This window comes from Mesoplodon mirus (assembly GCF_964341445.2).
Source record: "Mesoplodon mirus genome assembly, chromosome: 20".
NCBI lineage: Eukaryota > Metazoa > Chordata > Mammalia > Artiodactyla > Ziphiidae > Mesoplodon > Mesoplodon mirus.
In genome coordinates this window covers 35,886,574-35,906,746 of record NC_138996.1, presented here as the reverse complement: position 1 = coordinate 35,906,746, position 20,173 = coordinate 35,886,574, and the positions used below count along the sequence as shown (strand labels likewise).

The window sequence follows — 20,173 nt, the reverse complement described above, 5'->3', positions numbered from 1 at the left end:
GAGTATGAATGAAATCTATTTTTTCTTCATCCTATACTAATATAAAATCATTTCCAAGTAAACACAGTTGATTGAAAGAATTTTTGTGAAATTTGCGATAATATACTTCTGCATCAAATAAAAAGACAAATTTAAAAGTGCACCGTGAACATAAAATTAAACTGAGACAAGAAAACCCATGTTATAGACAAAATAGCTTACAATATAAAAGAAGTATTTCTGTGGAATGACACACATGCCACCAACATTCAACATTCATGAAATCAGCTGTGCAAATTCATAGGTGATGCTAAAACTAAAAATATTTGAGCGTAAGATTTTTGGTCCAAAACAAAAAGTAAATATAAATACATTATTTTCCATCTATTAGCATTCAGTTGCCTCTCTTCAGTCTCAATTAGTTTTTCTCTATATATCGATTCATATTTTTTATTTCAGCAAGGATTGAATACTGAAATTTTGATTAATACTTGAAATAAATTTTCTTAATATTACTTCAAATTAACAATCAAAGTAACATTTGTTGCTCAAATTTTTTTCGCATCCTATTTTTTAGTTCGGTATATGGCAACATATGATTCATTAGATCTTATAAAGGGCCTGGATAGAGCCTCACGTATTGACTCTATGAACAGTTTATAATGAATCATTATGCACTGCCATCTGAGAGCTAGGAACTTTTTGTCCCCAGATTAGGATGCAGCTCTTTGTTCTTCAGTATAGCCAGGGAATATGGAATGGGCGTGTAAATAAACCCTAGATAATTCCAACATTTGTAACAAAAGTATAAATAAATTGATGGGTAAACATATACATTTACCAAAAACCTTTTTAGAAACCTTTCATTTTAGTGGACTTGACAATAAAAGTGATGGGCTAATAGCAGTTTTCCCTGTTGGATCTCTTTGTGCTGCTATACTTAGTGTGACAGATAGGAGGCGTTACCTTTCCAGGGACACCGTAGGAAAAACTCAAGGATAGCCTAATTGGACTGACAGAAAGAAAAAATCTTACAGGCATCTGTGAATAAATTCATACGGTTGCAAGTGGAGACAATGGCCCCCTGAAGTAGTAGGTGCGATTTCATTTACGCAGCCCCGGGAGTTCTAGTCACCTGTGTCCCTTGGCAACTCATCCATTCTAAGCATTTCAGTTGTTATCTCTGTATTGATGGTTTCCAGAATTACAGCTCAAGATCTGACCATATTGATGACTTATAACATTTTATTAAGTCCCTTTTATATAGCTGTGTTTATTATTATATTAGACGTAATAGGTACAAAGTCAAAGGTTTATTAAGTCCGTTTATTTACCTCTACATTATTCACAGTAATGGCCTTTCATATTCTTTGAGGCCTTGAAATCACGCAGTTGTCATTAATTCCTTCTTTCCCTTATATCACACCCAAAAGCTATTAATTATTTTGGGGGAGAGGGGAGATATCTGCTCCAACGTAAACTTATTATTTCATTTCCATCACTGTCACCCTGATCCACTTCATTCTGCATGGATTTCTGATTTAATGCAGTGGTTTCAATACTAGCTTTGTTGTGTCAAATGTCTCTCCAACTCCTGTATAATGTCACAAGTAAGCTTTAAAAGGCATCGTTTCATTCATCTGACCAGAAACTGTCAGTGACTTTCAACTTCTCAAAGAATTGGGCACCGATTTTCCACCTCTGTCTTCTGGTGTCAGCCTTCCTTTCTTGTTTTGCTTCTCATTCTTCACCAAGTCTGTGTTTCACAAAGTCTGTTCCCTAAATACCACGCTTATTTCCTGCTCTGTAACTGTTTCTATTCTGACCTGGTTTAAAATAAATTTACTTTCTTTTCTGCCTTTCCAAAGCCTTATCCATTTCTCAGAGTTCAGGTAAAGGTCTTTCTGCTGGCTTTGTCGTGTCCAAATACCACAGTCACCTTTGCTTCGTGAATTCGCATAGCAATTACTATACTTACTTCATCCTTGCATGGGTTTTTTAGGGGTCTGTAACTGTTGCATGTGAACCTAGCTCATGAGAGTATTTCAGGTAGGCTTATGTCTTCTGTAATGTCCAGCTAATAACACTTAAAAATAATTGAGCTGTTAACTACTTTCAGGCCCTAACACACATTGTCTCATTTAACACTGACAAAAGCATCTGTGAAGTTGGTGGTAGTTAGCCTTATTTTACAGATGAAGCTGGTAATCACGCTCCAAACTTGGGAGCTAAACAAGTATACTACACTCATCAACAAATGCTTCTTAAATAAAGTAACTTATTTATCTGTATATATCTCATAGCATTTGTGTATTTTACTCATACTTTCATCATTACTTATTCTTCTAACTACTATACTGTATGCTCTTGGAGGTCAAGAAGAGACAAATGTTTGAGCAAAGAGAGCTTGGGTCTTAGTAAGCAGAGCTGAGTTAGGTCTGCCATTAATTAGCGTTTTAACATCGGGTATTTCATGTCTCTGAACCTCAGTTTGCCTATTTGTAAGATGTAAAGATGTAAAGAGGATTGAAGGAAATACTGAATGCTTCTGCAATGCTGACTGTAGTGTCCAGCATCTAAGAGATAGTCATTAAAGGGCAGATTTATTACTATCGTTAAGATTCATGTTGGATTCATTTCCTTGTCTCTTGTGTTTTTCAGTGTGTTTCACTATGTTCAATAAGAAATGTATTTTATATTCCAAGCTAGTGGGCACATAACTTTGTGTATATGTAATATCCATCTATGTATGTGTGTGGTATTTATAATATATATATAATTTTAAAGCAGATAACTATATATAACTTTACATGTAGTTATATACCCATATATAGCTATAAAAATAAAACAAAGTATTATTTTAAAATATTTCCTTTAGAGTAGTGCTATTAAACCTTTTTTTTTTTCATTATCGCCCCCTAAGGATCCTTTTATAGACATTTTTTCCTAATCACCTCCCCCGTGAAACCTGAATACCACAGACACATTTATATCTCTTTATATACCTTAAGTATATCTGGGCTTCATACATTTAAAAGGAAGTAGAAAGCTTACTTTTTTATTCAGTGTAGGATTAAAAAGGACAAAATAAAAATGTTATAGTGAAAAGTTAAATAAAAATGTAAAAGCTATCAATATTGAGCATAACAACTATTTGCTGAGAAACTTAAAGTAATTTATTTACTTATAAAAATGGTAATATGTCAAATTACATATGGAAATTAGCAATTGATATAAACTAACAATACAAATATAATAATTTTTAAAACATTCAAAATAGTCAGGTTCCAGCAAAAATAAAATAATTTTAAAAAATAATTAAAAAAAAATTTTAAGACAAATTAACTTTAACTTCGGCTTCATATGAGAAAACAATGTTTAACCTATATAGCTACTAGATATTCATTTAGAGGGTATCAGCAATTTTTCTTCTCAGCATATGACATACTAATGTTTTGTTTAACATTTAAGCTCAAACATTATTTGAGCTTAAATACACACAATATGATCAATAACTTCCCACCTAGGTATTTATCCAAGAGAAATATAAACATATTTCCACACCATAACTTGTAGACAAACGTTCATATAAGCTCTTTAGCCTGTAACTGGGAACAAATCAACATCCATCAAAGATGAATGAAAAAATTGCAGTATATCCATATAGTGGAATATTACTGAGCAGTCTAAAAAGAATGAACTGTTAATACACACAACAACATGAATCTCAAAAATGTTAAGCTGAGTGAAAGAAGCTGGACTAAAAAGAATGCATACTGTATGATTCAATTTACATGAAACCCTAGAAAAGACAAAGATAATCTAGACTCAGAGAAAGCAATCAATAGTTGCCTAAAGATGCAAGGGGTGGGATTGACTGGGATTGAGCAAAGGGAACTTTTTGTGGTTGATGGAAATGTTCTGCATTTTGATGGTGGTGAGCGTTACACAGGTGCACAAATTTGTAAAAAGGCAGTGAATTTAAAATAGGAGCATTTTGGGACTTCCCTGGTAGTCCAGTGGGTAAGACTCTGCACTCCCAATGCAGGGGTCCTGGGTTCGATCCCTGGTCAGGGAACTAGATCCCGCATGCTGCAATTAAGAAATCTGCATGCCGCAACTAAGACCCAGACCAGCCTAAATAAATAAATATTTTTTACAAAACAAATTTTAAAAAATAGGAACATTTTCTTATATGCAAATTATTCCTCAGTAAAACTGATTTTTGAAATGCCAAGAGAAAAAGACCCCTTTCATTAACTATAATTTTGAAATTAGTTGAGGTTCAAAATGGTAGGTGTCTTAAAATCTTTATGGTGACACTTTAAGTCAAAATTATAATGATTCCTTCAGGGGGGAGGGCTTCCCAGCACTCCTTTCTATGGAGATGAAATCCCGCTCAGATGCAGCAATGCCCCATTTCTGCTCCACCCCTGCTCTCACCCACCATTGCTGCCAGGAGGAAGACAAGTCATGTCTTTTCCAGACGCTTGGTGTTATGTTTACATTATTATGAGGTTAAATAAGTAGCATATCATTTGTTTTACGTTATTTAAGAACAGATATAACTAAGTGATTGAAAGAATCATTCACAAAATGAGTCATTCATAAAATAATTCTTGAGTCTCTAAAAAGGACAAAGAATGTTTCTAGGTACTGTGCGAGAGGCCAAGATGAGCTTGGTTGCCCCTAACCTCTGAGCATTCATAGTCAAGGGACAACGTGTGTTATGTTGATATTATTCTTGTTATTATTTATTTTCCTAACTATGACTGTGCACCAAGCCGCCCGTGGTCTCATGCTCATAACTAGTGCTGCCAGGTGGTGGCCTTCATGACAGACGCCACAGAGCACAGAGTGTGCTCGCTGTAGGTGGCTTCTTGGTTTGAAAATTCATCCTCTGCTCACTAGCCCTTTTGAGTTTTGCTAAGTTCTATAAACTTTTTGTGACACTTTTTCATCTTTAAAACAAAAAAATAAAATGTTACATATAATACAGTGTGAGGTTTATAACCTAGTCCCCACAATCTATTCAATAACGTGAGACTATATTACATATTAATCTAAGATTATAATACCATAATAGAATAACAATGATGATGATGGTGATGATAACATCTAACTCATAAGGGTGTAATGATGTTTATTATCAGTATTCATGTTAAATATTAGCCCAGTGCCTGACACACAGTAAGCATTCAATAAACATTGGCTGCTATTTTTACTAACATTTTACAAATGAGAAAATTGAGCCTTAGAAATGTAATGAGCATATACAAAGCTAAAAACTAAAAAAAAAAAAAGTGTCAGAAGGAGATAAAAAGTCAGTGTTCCTTTTTCTTAACCCTATGCTTTCCCCCAATAGCATATAGCATTTCTAGTATTTTCAAAACAAAATTCAAGTCTCAATAGCAGCAGCACCAAAAAATATCATAAATTCAGAGGTAGAGGAGAGTATCGCTAACAGAAGTGGTTAGTTATCATATTCATATTGATGTTCTCATAGATTATTCTCTTTTTTCCAATTGTTTCCTCTTACATTTTCCTTCAGATTAAATTCCGTGAATTTCTATGGCCCCCTTAATGATTGAGACTCTCTTTTTATGGAGGGAGCCGTTTATGATTAAGAAGTGATGCCCAAGATTTTTCTACTTGGTGCTTATTCATTCATGAGTATTTATGTTGAATCTTCTATGTGCATAGCACTGTGCTAGGAAACGTAGGATTTTTATAAATGGATTATGTAATTTCTTAACTAAAGCAACTTATGTACCAGAGTACAAATATACACAAATATATCTAATATAATAAGTGTACAATACACTATACTCTGCTTCATTCAGCCATTCAGCAAACAGTTACTATGTGCCCTCTAGGTACTACTGTTGTGCTAGGCTATAGAGATAGATAGATAGGATTGCTATTCCAGAAGAAATCCCATAAGTGAGTCAGACATGTAACCTTAAGACTGGAATTGGTGTAGGAGAGGAGGTCACGGTGGATGCATGACTGCAGCAGAGGGTGTGATGGAGAGGATCTACAGAAGTCCAGAGAGGTCAGCAGAAGTGCAAACGCCATTCCAAGGATGGACTTCTCTCTTTCCCTTCCAGTCGCTCAGGAACCACTAAAAGACACATGTAGGGACGTGATATTTACATTTTATATGATAGAAAGAACAGCCTGGTGGCAATGTAGTACGTGAATCAGAGAAGCAAAACAGGAGTTGGAAAAAGTGGAGAGGAAACTTCTGAAATAATCCAAGAGAGAAATAATAAGAGCGGGTACCAAGGCAGCAGAAGTGGGGATGGAGAGACATTTGAAATATAAGAAAGTTTATGACTTGGCAGCTGCGTGTGTGGGATGACAGAGAGGGAGAAGTGGAAGATAAAGCTGCATGTATGATATTCAGAAAGCCGGGGAATACCTGCTCACAGGAAGAATGGGTTTGAAAAGGAGAATTTAGTATTTACATGTGTACTTTGAGTTTTTGCAGCATCTCTGAGAAATCAGAGTGAAACGTTCAACAGACAGTGGATCTGGGGCTGGGGAGACACTGGGGTGGGGGGCATGCTCATTGGGTCGCTGCCAGCAGGTAACTGGCACTTACAGCAATTGGAAGAAGTTAAACCAGCCAAGGAGAATGTGGGACATAAGCAGGGAAGAGGGGCAGCAGATGACACCATGGGGGACATGAATGTTTTGGAAACTCGGAGAAATCATAGACTAGCACGAGACTGAGAGAGACCAATCAGAAAATTCAGGCATAAAAACTGGGAGAGAAACATATTACCAAATCCAAAAGGTATTGCAAAAGCCAACAAGAGTTGAAGGAAAGCAGTGGTGAGAGGATCAAATATCAGAAAAAGCTTGAGAATGGTTAGGACTGACTCCATGACCTGAAGGATGTGATACAGAGATAACATACGCATTTATTAATGACCTACTATGTGCTAGGTGCAGAGAGAGGGTGAGAAAGAAAGAGGGTAAGCAGGAGAGTGAGAGAGAAAGTCTCAATTACACGTGAGATGCTGAATCAGAGGGGTCAAGTAACTTTCCCCAATGTCACACAACTAAAACTGTAGGAAAGCAGAGATTCAAACAAATTAGGAGCCAATTCATCCCTTTGGGGGTGCAGTCATTACTGCATTTTTAACTTCTTCAAATTAAAAACAATAACTTCAAGCGTACAGTAAAGGACAAAAAATGACATCTTTCTGCCCCAATTCAAAATTTAACAAACATGTTGTCATATTCACTTGAGATACAGCCCAAAGCCCCAATCACCGTTCTTCATCCTTGATTCCCAGAAGTAACCACTACGCAGAAATTGTACTATTCTCATTCGTGCTTTGCTGTTTTTATAGCAGGTGGATGTGTTAACATACCACAGGAGATTATAGGGTACACCTTTGTGTGTTTAAATTTTTGTGTTAAGATGGCCCATTAGTTTTTGTCTCAGCAGTATGTTTTATAGATGTAATCATATTGATTTCTGTAGGCCTGGTTTGTTCATTAAACAGCTGCATAGTATTCCATTGGATGGATAGATAGATAGATACAGATAGTTTTTTCATGATTATTCTATGACATTATACTATAGGGAAAGCAATATTCAAGCATTAGGAAAAGAATAAAATCAAAGGAGAGAGATGTCACATTTGAGAGACAAGTGCCTTGAAGTTAATTTTACCCACTGGTAAATTTATTGGTTAGTTAATTGGTTATCATTAACAATGTTCCTAAAGTTATCCTAAAGAAGATAACATGTTCTGGGGACAATGAATAGAATTGAATAGTTTAACTGGGTTTAAATCTGTAAAAGCAGTAGAAGATAAATTACAAAGGCAATGCTGAGACTATGCTTCTGAAGCTTTGAGCACCAGCCTGTGGTGTTTTGCCTCTGTACAGGTATTGGGGAAGCATAGGGAGTTTTGTGAGTAGAGAAATGACAAGACATAGCTCACCATGGCCAAGGTACCTTGAGTTGTTTTAATGGTTAATAAAGATAGAGGATATGTATTATTTCAGCCTGATAAAGAGGCTATATCAGTCTTTGGGGAAGAGTCATGTTATGGTGAGAAAGACAAAAAGGAAGGGTGAAGAAAGGTGCAAAAATTGATAAATCTAGCCTGAAGGCTAATTTGTGAGTTTGTTTACTGCCTTTATTTCTTTTACAAAAGTGTTAACATTGTTTACTAAGATACCCAATAAAGCATACCTGCTTCTAAGAAGTTACAGTTATTCAGGTTTATTAGGGAAACTTCATTCTTGTGACAGTTCATCTCTTCAACAAACAGAGTAGATTTACAGCCACAAAAACCTTTGATTTAGAATCTGAGTGTCTTTGGACTGTTCATCTATTACAATGGATCCTTAGTCCTAATGAAACTTGAATATCCATGAGTTTTTCTTTTTCCCCTTTTAATTTTTCATTATTTCCCTTTTAATTTCAAGATTGTACATTGTTGCTTTACACAAAATAGAGATAAACAGAATAGCATGTTGATTTTAATAAACTATTTCAGAGCAGAAATGTGAAGATAATTTACCTACCAATTAAACTGTGACATAGTCTAGCACCAGTTGATCAGAAACTACCCTTTTCATCAGCACTTTAAAACATGAATTTTTATTCTTCCCTGAAAATATCCTCTTTGCAGTTCAAGCCCTAGGTTCATATGCAATTATTTTTGAAATCTTAATTCATATGTCTATTCATCCTCTTTCCTACAAAGCTCATCATCTAAATATTGTCAAACACCTTCAAATGAGCACCTATGATATGAACTCAGGTAAGAGATTCCAGACCCTGAAGCGTATTTTTTTCCAAAAAGAAGCCAACCGTGCTGTATAGTGTGCCTGTCTTTGGGCTGTCTGGTTTCTGTCTGGTTACTTATGGAGAGCACAGCATTCCTATGGCTTTGCTGATTGACTGGTAGAAATGACAGCAAAATGTATATGACAGAGAAGATTTCATCAGTACATCCTCTGCGCTAGGCTGTTTCTGTAATGTTACCCATAGGTAAGGGCTATTAGATCAAAGATTTTGTGATGTTTAATGTCAAGTTTACCCAGATCACACTGATGATTATTTTTAATAAGTGTCCATATTATTAGACCACATCTACCGATTATTTTCTAAAAAGTTTATAGACTTTTTTTAGAAATTTTAGCTTTACAGAAAAACTGAGCAGGAAGCACAGAGAGTTCCCATCGCTCTCCCCCAACTAGTTCCCCCTATTATTAGCATCTTTTTTTTTTAAATAGGTCTTTATTGGAGTATAATTAGTGTGGTACATCTGTTACCATTGATGAGCCAATATCGATACATTATCAACTAAAATCCATAGTTTAGTATCTTGTTGCACATTATATGGATTTTGACAAATGCATAATGACAGGTATCCACCATTATATTGTCTTACAGAATGTTTCACTGCCCTCATAACCCCTGTTCAGCCCTACTTCCCTTCCCCGAAACACTGCCCTCAGCCAGTCATTTTGATGTCGTAGCGACACTCTCATGCCCTCAACACATGTTGTCATTGTTTTGGTTTTGCTTTTGCTTTTTTGTTGAGATACGCCTGTGATAATGAGACCAGTGGCTATTGAAGGATATTTTTACTGAATTCCGGGTTACTATTTTATCATTTCTCTGTTCTGATTCTGTTAGTTTGAGTTAAATATAGCAATAAAAACTGACAAACTGACAAATAGAGTAACTGCTAGATTTCCATTGTTTCAACCTACCATACCTCTCTCAACCTTGTATATCCAAGCAAATCCAAAAAGTTTAAAAATTTAAAAAAGGAAACCACCTAGGCTTCTAGACATCCTAGCATCCTGTGCTGCTGTGCTCCAGTTCTAGTGACCATCCAATTCAAAAACAAGCACTCCTGCACGCAGCTAGCCAAGCAATGACTACATGGCATAACTCATGCTTCGTATCCAGGTCTCAGATGGTAGCCGAGTTGTCGTATATAGCAGGTTACTGCTTTAAAACAATCATTTATATTCACACAAAAAGTGAAAGATTAGATTTCTAAGCCCACTTTTTATACTAATGCAACTATTGTATTAGCCTTTCACTTATTAAGTTTAGAAAAATTATTAAAACTATGGATTTTCATTAATCGGACATAATTACTATTTTTTTTAATATCCTAACAAACCCAACTCCATCCACTGTTCTTCCAGTCACAAGCAAAAAAGTAACGTAAGCAGACGTAAGCACAAATTAGCATGAAATCAATAAAAATCAATACCAGGTATGATAAATATATGCATTTTATTTAGATATATTTCTGTTAAGCATGTTCCTTTTTTAAGACAATTTATATAGAGCCTTTAAAATGAATATAATTCTGATTTCTACCCATAGTACTGAAGAAGCTACTTAATAACATTCACTATCAAGGCCATTTTTACTTAACCACTTTTCATTTGATATTTACCACTCTTGCAAAAAATATAAGCAAATCAACATCTGCGTAGATTGCTGAGTGTGTTCAAGGGCCATGCATGATGAACTCAAGATGAACACAACAGTTCAAAGACTTTGGGAATAAAATTGTTGAGACAGGGTGCTGGTTTCACCCAGGGCTCTGTGGCTCTGATAATGAAAGAATATATTTGCCCCTCCACCTCCTAGGCTGAGAGCAATCTTGAGCAAAAAGGGTCGGGATTGATATTAACCCCTAATGTATTACAGGTTTGAGGGATGTTGATCATAGTGGGCGAAGTTCAAACGACATTAGCAGTTGGCCGTTAGGAAATCAAAACCCTATTTTGATTTTTTTCAAAATTAATTATGTAGTCAGAGTGCCCCTTACGGTTTTCACAATGGGGTACAAGAACATCTCATTGAATGTCCAACTGAATGGCATAAAGCTCCTTGGAGCTCGTAGCACATGCTTTCAAACTAATATTACTGGATCACACACCACTTTTAATAAGACTCAGCAAAGGACAGCTATTTGAAGAACACACCTGTGGACTATAGATGCCACATGATCAGAATTTTAATCTGCTGGGATGGTGTAAAGATACCTTATTAAAAGAGCTTCCAGTGAGATCAATTGATTAACAGCACAGTTCATAGAAAGAATTTGCTTTTTAAAGAAGTCATTGAGTGCTACAAGTTGAATTAGTATTCAATTAACGTCAGCATTCATTTTGAGCAACCTATGAAATATTTTTAAAGAGATACTTAGTAAATTAGATCAATAAGCATTTTAATATAAATCAAGATGCAGTTCATTTTTTCCATTTAGAAATATATTACCAAGATGATAGTTATTTGAAAAAGAATAACATCTCAGCTCAACTCTAACTAATGCCCAATAAAGGTGGTAGTATGTCTTCATTCCTTAAATATTGATTTGGAGAGTCAGGGAATTTCAAGTATATAAAAACCCGAGTGCCAAAAAGTAGAGATGAGAGTCCAAAACATAGGATGCACAAAATAGCCTACTACAATGTTCAATGCACAAGAGCTAGTAATTACTACCCAATATGTAGAATTTAACCTAACACCTATTTGGAGCAGATTAATCTTTTAGCATTTCGAAAGGAAGATCAATGGCAAAATAAGATTGATCTAATCATTAAATTCGTTGTTCTCTAACACACAAACCATTAAATTTTTGTTCCCCGGTTTTTTGTGTTTTTTTTTAAACGCTATTTATTTATTTATTTATTTATTTATTTATTGGCTATGTTGGGTCTTCGTTTCTGTGCGAGGGCTTTCTCTAGTTGCGGCGAGTGGGGGCCACTCTTCATCGCGGTGCGCGGGCCTCTCACTGTCGCGGCCTCTCTTGATGCAGAGCACAAGCTCCAGATGCACAGGCTCAGTAGTTGTGGCTCACGGGCCTAGTTGCTCCGCGGCATGTGGGATCTTCCCAGACCAGGGCTCGAACCCGTGTCCCCTGCATTGGCAGGCAGATTCTCAATGACTGCACCACCAGGGAAGCCCTGTTCCCCGGTTTTAATTAGCAAAAAGCAATAGCTACCGAACCAGCCAAGTGAAGTTTTGAAACAATTAATGAAATAATTCTTCGAAAAGCATCTTTATCCTCCATACAAATGGATGTGTTAGTGTGTGTAGGGATGGGAAAGGAAAAGTAGGCAAGTTAACCTATTTACATATGATTCTCAACATAAATCTACTTCACAAATAATCGCACAATGTTCTTCTTTTCTATGCAAACAAAATGTGCCTTTGAATCAATAGGTTTTATAAATACAGTATACAAGATAACTAATTTATAAAATTTTTAAATATGTTTACACACGTTAATATTCAAAACTCAGAGAAATTTCAATAGTATAAAAATGCTTTGGAAATTAAGATGTGTAGAAGCTAAGTAAATTGTGCTAAATCTTCTATCCACCATGAAAACATTTCCTTTCATTCTAACGTAACAATATTTTGGAAATTGTGTCTCCCATCTTTTCACGTGAGAAGCTTTAAACATTTAGAAGATGCTATTCACTTTTAGAGCAGGGAACTTGAAGTAATTATACAAATATATTCTATCCAAATATGCTTTTTTATTGAAGTATAGTCAAATATATGTTTACTTAATTAAGTCGTATCTTAGCAGGATTCCAAATTTCAGCATTGAATTGTGAACTGATGAGTAGAAGATTTTTTTATTTTTGGCAAAGCTTCTGAAGCTATAGTTTTCTAGAAATTTAAGTTTTAAGAATATTAGAAATTAAAATATTTAATTCACTTTGAGCAAACCATAATTAGTTGGCAATATAAAGTTTATGTTGGCAAAACATCTCAGGTATAACATAATTGAAAGTGTTATTCTGAAGGCCGTATTTTTATCATGAACATTCAAAAGCAACAGAACTATGAAATCATTATTTAATTCTATAAAACTAGGCAAGGCACCTTCTTGTTTTTTATGACACTCCAGAAATGTCATTTCCTACATTCATTTCTACACACAGTCCATACCTTTGAATTCATACTTCTGAAGATACGAAATATTAGAGAGAAAACTATATTTTTGCTCACTACATAAGAGAGAGGAAATTGTTTTTGCTTCCTACCTGTTTGGGATAAGCAATTTTGCACACATATTTAAACTTAAGCACAGACACATTAACACATACTCCTGCAGTTGAAGATTTTCTCTTTCACCAACCTCACTTAGGCTAGTGATGGAGATTATTCTTGACACTTCCCATTTAAATAGCTTAGATGTGTTTTGTCTACTTTAATGACTGTAACTAAAACAAATACATCTGGCATTGCAACCATCTATACACAAACACACATACACCACACGTGGGAGACAGGGAGGCTGCGTGTGTGGGGTTGTATATGCATATTTATACACACGTATCTGCATGCACATTACATACATTTCAAAAATATATGCATATATGTATAATTGAAATAAAGTTGCAGAAAACATTCTTTACCACGTGTACTCTAGTAGTTCATATTTTATTATATGCTATTCTTTTATATTTTATTTTTTATTTATTTATTTTTTGCGGTATGCGGACCTCTCACTGCCGTGGCCTCTCCCGTTGCGGAGCACAGGCTCCGGATGTGCAGGCTCAGCGGCCGTGGCTCACGGGCCCAGCCGCTCCGCGGCATGTGGGATCCTCCCGGACCGGGGCACGAACCCGTGTCCCCTGCACCGGCAGGCAGACTCTCAACCACTGCGCCACCAGGGAAGCCCTATTCTTTTATATTTTCAAAATGCATTTCCCAGCCCATATAATTGAGCTCAAGATCCACTAATGGGTTGCTGCTTACAGCTGGAAAAACACTGGCTTAAGTAACGCAGGATAAATCACATAAGGCAAAATGAAAGATGCTTTTCTACTGCAACCACAACAGCACTGTACCCACCTGACACCAACATGGTATCAGGAATGTATTACTTAAACCACATGTAGGTCAGTGTTGGGACAGTGTGGCCAGAATGGTTTCACCATCATTGATGGACAGAAGAATGACTTGAGTTTCATGAGCCACGATTAATTGCATTGCTGTTTTACACTTACACATAACTGCTTATTTGATGGAAGGCTGCTAAAGTTTTGGGTAGGATGTAAATTTAAAAACACAATGATACTATTTTGGCAAATTGATAAATACCGTCTAGATTTTATGTGGAACAGAAACATGTTCGTGACTTCCCAAGAAAATAATGACAAAAATATGTAATGAGTAGAGATTTGCTCTCAGGGATGCCTCAAATTATTAGGAAAGTAGAATGTTCTCCAGGAAATATTATTCAGTGAAAAAGCAAGGTCTGGCACAGTGTATAAGGGATGCTATCTTCTGTGTAAAAAAATAAGAAAAAAAATACATACATATAGACTTACATCTTTTCTTTGCAAAAAGAAACACTGACGATATAAACCAAGAGCTACGAAAACAGCATGCTGGAGATATGAATCCAAAAGACCTTCTCTGAATATACTCTTTCTCATAATTTTAACTCTGATAATCACATAAATGTTTTCCACTTTCAAAATAATGAATTGAAAAGAAAAAGCATATAGTATTTGCAGGATAAAGCAAATATCTCAATATATACTTAAATTTAAGCAAAGATGGTTAGAAACCAAGATTTTAATGGAAGTTATTAGTTGAAGTCAAAGGACTAAATTTAAAACCCCAGTAATGTTCAACTGGATTTGGAAATAGCACTATGAACTTTTTTCCCTAAAAATATGTACAGGTATTTCTTGCTTAAGATCAATAACCTATTCCCCCAAATATAATAATGCTATTCTCCAAAAAAGAGAATTAGGGCTCCCTGAAGGGATGGCTGATCCAGGCATGGGGGAGGAAACGGGCAACATGAGTGTATGGCATCTGTTCATCCCAGAAAGCAGAGAAGCTGGAAAAATAAAGGGGTCATGCCATACAGGTGCCAACACGAAGGGGTCCCAGTTAGGCAACAGTGAGACAACTGGCACATCAAAGAAGCATTTGAAGCCCATATGTTCAGATTTTTAGTTAAATAAATAAGGAAGATGGAAGGAGGAAGGGAAGGAAAAACTAGAATAACAACAAAGAACATGGTCTTTCATTCCTTTCTGTGGAGCGAGGAGTGGGAGATCTGTATTAATGGACGCTTTACAGCTATGGGCATCTGTGCTTCAGAAATAAGGCCGTAAAGGTGCATGTATAAGGATGTTTCCTGTAGAACTGTTTGAAAAAGCCATGAATTGGAAGAAACTCCAATGACTACCAATAGGAGATTAATAAAATATATAATAGTACATCCATTTATGGACTACTATGCAGCCAGTAAAAACGATGGAGCAAACTTCATGAAGTGACATATAAAGAGGTCCATGATATATTGTTTAATGGAAAAAGGAAATTTCAGAGTAGTATAAAAGGCTTTATCCCATTTTTGCACGAAGTAAAACAGTATGTGATTATACAAATAAGTGTATTTGCCTTAAAAAGATAGAAATCTGGAATGGATGATATAAGACCATTCCACTAACAGTGGTCACCTCTGGGATTAGAATTCGACAGCACCTGTGGGTGGGAGCAGCTTGAGAGGGAATGTTTGCATTTCATTTTATATATTCTTATGTCATCTTAGTGCTTTTTTACAAGCATTGTTGATTTCGTAACATAGGTAAGAAAAGAGATGATCCCTTCCATGTAACAGTTATTCTCTTGCTTAACCCACCTCTCCCACAGATGCCAGGCTGCAAACAAGACCTGCCCCACAGATTACATATGGAATAATCACATCTGCAGATGCCTGGCTCAGCAAGATTTTATTTTTTCCTCTCATGTTGGAGATGGTAAGCCGAATGCTGTATTAAAGACTAAATGTCTCTATTTTGATTAACAAATATTGTAATATTAAAATCGCATGTACAATATTCATTTTCATGCTTTGAAATCACTCACTACAAAATAGGACACTTTCTGCCTCGTATCGGTATTATTTTGAACTTCTTTGTAAAGGAACCTACCTGTGTGTGTGCACAACCCTTTAATGAACAACATGGAAATGAAAACACTTTTAAAGGCTTTTTATTGTTTCCCACCACACCCAGAACCAAGTAAGGGATAGTAAAGATGTCCTGACTGTGTTTGTCTAGACTCTGCAGATGGATTCCATGACATCTGTGGGCCCAACAAGGAGCTGGATGAAGAGACCTGTCAGTGCATCTGCAAAGGGGGGCTTTGGCCTTCCAGCTGTGGACCCCACAAGGAACTGGACAGAAACTCATGCCAGTGTGTCTGTAAAAACAAACTCTTCCCCAACTCGTGTGCGGCCAACAGAGAATTTGACGAAAACACATGCCAGTGTGTATGTAAAAGAACCTGCCCAAGAAATCAACCCCTAAACCCTGGAAAATGTGCCTGTGAATGTACAGAAACTCCACAGAAATGCTTCTTGAAAGGAAAGAAGTTTCAGCATCAAACATGCAGGTAAGAAATCTTCATAAACAGTATTCATTTCTCTTACTGGAAATAGTTTTCTCAACGCAAAGCAGTTTTCTCAACCAAAATATTGGTTCTTTGTTAGAGTGGAACTAGTTAAGTTCTGGAAGATGAATTCTGATATTTTGTTACCAATGCTAAATTTTTGTGAGACTTTGCCCCCCCAAAAATAAGGCGGGAGTCCTGGGAACCAAAACCAGATCCAGGCTCAGAATGCACTAAATCCTTGTTCCAGAGACTAAGGTAGTAGCTCTCCACATGAGTTAGAGAACAGATGCATAGGACAGTCACTTGCGGAGCATTTTCAAAATATATCCAGGTAGTGCACACCTGCCCCCAACAAAATGATGATGCCATCAGATGTAATTTTGTACAGCTGTTCTAAGTGCAGAAAATGTGCAAGCTTTACAAAGGACAGGATGATATCGTTTAGTGTGGAATTGTATCTAGAAATGAAAATGGTTAAGCTAAGTATAGTATTTAATGGAATCAGAGAAATAAATTAATACGTTGTCCAAGGTTCCTCAAGGCAGTCCTTAAACCTGATTCTGCTCCCTTCTTCACCAGAAACAAATGAGTCTCTTGGACTCAAACACTTTCAGCGTTAAGCCCTGAACCTCTTCCTCTTTGATCTGAGAATAAGCCAGACCTGTGCTTTTGACATTTGCTCCCACTGTCCTTCAGCATCTCGCTCCACCAGTCACGCCCTCTCCCTTCCGTACCTTCAATGTCCTCAACTCTAGTGTTCGTCCCCCTCAATTTTTTCTATTTTATTGGCATCTCACTGTGACTTTGAGCATTCTGTAGCAACCAAGCTCTGTCCTGTCTTCTGAGTTGCACCAAGACCAGGCATTTGGCATTTGTCTGTTCACCTCTTTCATCTCTCATTTATTCAACCAACTGGAACCTGGTTTATGCCCTAATATTCCACGATCAAGTTCAGTAGACCCTTCATCTTCAAATCCGATGGACAATTTGGTCTTTCCGTAGTTTCTCTTTAGGCTCTCCTCTGTTTTGAGTGAGACAACATTGTGCTTTCCTGGTTGTCCTTTAGGTTTTCTGACCACTTGCTGTCCATCACTGGAGTTCTCACTGGGTTCTCTTTTTCCACCCACTCTACAGATGGTGATAACACCCATTCAACAGATGATTATTCACACGACTTAAAACTTTATTTACATTTATTTATTTACAATTATTTATAATTGTAAATAATTACAATTTATTTACATTTATTTACAATTTAGTATCTGCATGAATACTTCCATTTATTTACAATTTAGTATCTGTATGAATGTTCATCATTACCTTTATCTTCAGTAAATAAAGTGTCCTTCTTTTTGATTCTCAAGAGTTTGTATTCCCACTTCAGTTTATCTTTCTGATGATTTGTCCACACGAACATGTTAGCTACTGCATGGGGAGACTTCCATGAACCTAGGTATCTCATTAATGACTTTTTTTTCTTCCATTATCATTTCAGAAGACCTGATAGGAATCCTTGTTTTTCCTCTTTAGAAGATTCTGGGCAATGATATTCCAATTTTACTTGCATATCCTACTCTAATCACCAAAAGGATATTTCAAAAATGCAGAATATAGATACTAAATCCTATTAAAGATCATGAAACCATTTTTTCATATTGAATCCGAGTGAACCCAGTATACATTGAAAAACCTGAAATTTTTGTTTACATAAAACTAACCAGCCATATTTTTCTACAGAATTCTTATATTAACTTAGTAGAAAAGATTTCTGTCATTGTATTTCTCCTCATCGCATACATTGTTTCTTAATGGCTTTCTATTTACTAACTCTCTCCCCATGTTCATTTTTCTAAGTGTATAATTCCAGGTTTTATGCATATAGTGAAGCAAAAAAAAAAGATAGTATAATATTTTGAAAATATATATACTCATTTTCTCTTCATATTTATTCAAAAATTGTGGCAGGCAGAGTAGACATTCTGTGGTTCACTGCCTTAATCAGCAACTTACATTGATCATTGAGAATTGCATCTCTTTACTAAAGGAATACCAGTGGCCTTATAATAATGTAATTGTATTTAGAACTGAAAATAAATAAATAACATTGTAACTAGATGTGCTTTCTTTTCTGGAGCAAAAGAAATGCTGTTTCAAAATCACATCTGTAGTTTTTCTGTGGTGCATGTTTGATCTCCAGGTCACCTTGCATTTTTCTTGTATTATATCCATCCCCACTGCCACATGTTACGAATACTCATCCTCCAGAAAAATCCTTCAAAGATGGCTCCCATTCACTGGAGCAACAGGGCTGCTGATGTTATTGGCTGCTGGGTCGTTTGTCCTTTTGCCACTACTAGAAACTGGACATCCAGGGTAGGAGGAAAGGGACCCTCACGGTGAATACCGTCCCTCCCAGTGCGTTCCCCCAGACCGCACTGTTTTCACATGGAGCCCAGGTGGAGGAGGGAGGCTGAGCCACTCTCGTGCAGCCAGCCAGCTGCCAGTCTAGCCAAGTCAAGAGTGAGATGGGGCCCTCACTGTGGACCACAGTCCTGCCAGAATGGCTGGGTTTAATCGCTCCAAAGTCTGGGTTCCAAACGAGTCCCAGAGTCTTGTGAATTCTGCCATGCTTACGTGATCACGCTAAATTGGCAGACCTTAAATATGCACTTTCAAAATTTCTGTTTTATGTTACTTTCATCTGCGAAGCACAGAGCTCTTCAAAAGAACTAACGCTAACAACACCTCATTCTTCCATTCGTTATTTCTGTAAGCAAGACTCTTTCTTTCTTTTTTTTTTTAGGTTTTTCCATTCCTCTTAAATCTGGTAATTCCAGGCACAAACTTTAGCAATTTATAAACTGGAGAACAATTTTATGATAAAATGAGTAACTCTGTTCTAGTTTGAAACTTAGAAAAACACAGAAGTGCATTTGCAGCATAACAAGTTTATCTCCTTGGTCTTTAACAAACGTCTGTCCTTCTTTGTTCCCCTAGTTGTTACAGACGACCGTGTACAAATCGAGTGAAGCATTGTGAGCAGGGACTTTCGTTTAGTGAAGAAGTATGTCGCTGTGTCCCTTCATATTGGAAAAGACCACATATGAACTAAGATTGTATCTTTTCTAGTTCGTCATTTTTCTATCATGGGAAAATGGTGTTGCCATGTTAGAACTATGAGCACAGAGACTTTGTGGGACCTTTTGTAACAAAGACAAAAGTCAGTTTCCTGAACCATGTGGATAATGTTACAGAAATGGACTGAAGCTCATCTGCAAAAGACCTCTTTAAAAGACTGGTTTTCTGCCAATGACCAAACAGCTGAGGTGTTTCTCTTGTGATTTTAAAAAAGAATAATGACTATATAATTTATTTCCACTAAAAAATATTGTTTCTGCATCCATTTTTATAGCAATAACAATTGGTAAAGCTCACTGTGATCAATATTTTTATATCATGCAAAATATGTTTAAAATAAAATGAAAATTGTATTATAAGCTGGTAAGTTGAGTCCATTACCATCTTCCGTTATCAGCAAAACTTGATATTATGAAAACTGTCATCTCCCTCTGCCCTTTTCCTTTTTCTCTAATTGGATGTCAGATTTTGATTGCTGTATGATCCTGTAAAAGAAAGTTTCAGAGGGACAGCGGTTGCTATTAATTGTATTTAAATTCATCTCTTAATATATTTAATGAATAGAAATGTTTTAGCACATGACACTTCTGAATTTACAGCCAAATGAATCAA

The 20,173-nt window shown here is 36.2% G+C and overlaps 1 protein-coding gene across 1 annotated transcript in view; it reads left to right on the top strand.

Moving 5' to 3' along the window:
- Nucleotides 1-19,920, top strand: part of VEGFC (vascular endothelial growth factor C) — an 85,916-nt gene extending 65,996 nt beyond the window's left edge. Inside the window, exons 5-7 of the mRNA XM_082608699.1 lie at nt 15,680-15,786; nt 16,090-16,423; nt 19,421-19,920. Coding sequence (XP_082464825.1) covers nt 15,680-15,786; nt 16,090-16,423; nt 19,421-19,535 — 556 coding nt within the window. The 3' untranslated portion in view covers nt 19,536-19,920. The remainder of the gene's footprint in view (nt 1-15,679; nt 15,787-16,089; nt 16,424-19,420) is intronic.
- Nucleotides 19,921-20,173: the final 253 nt, after the last annotated feature.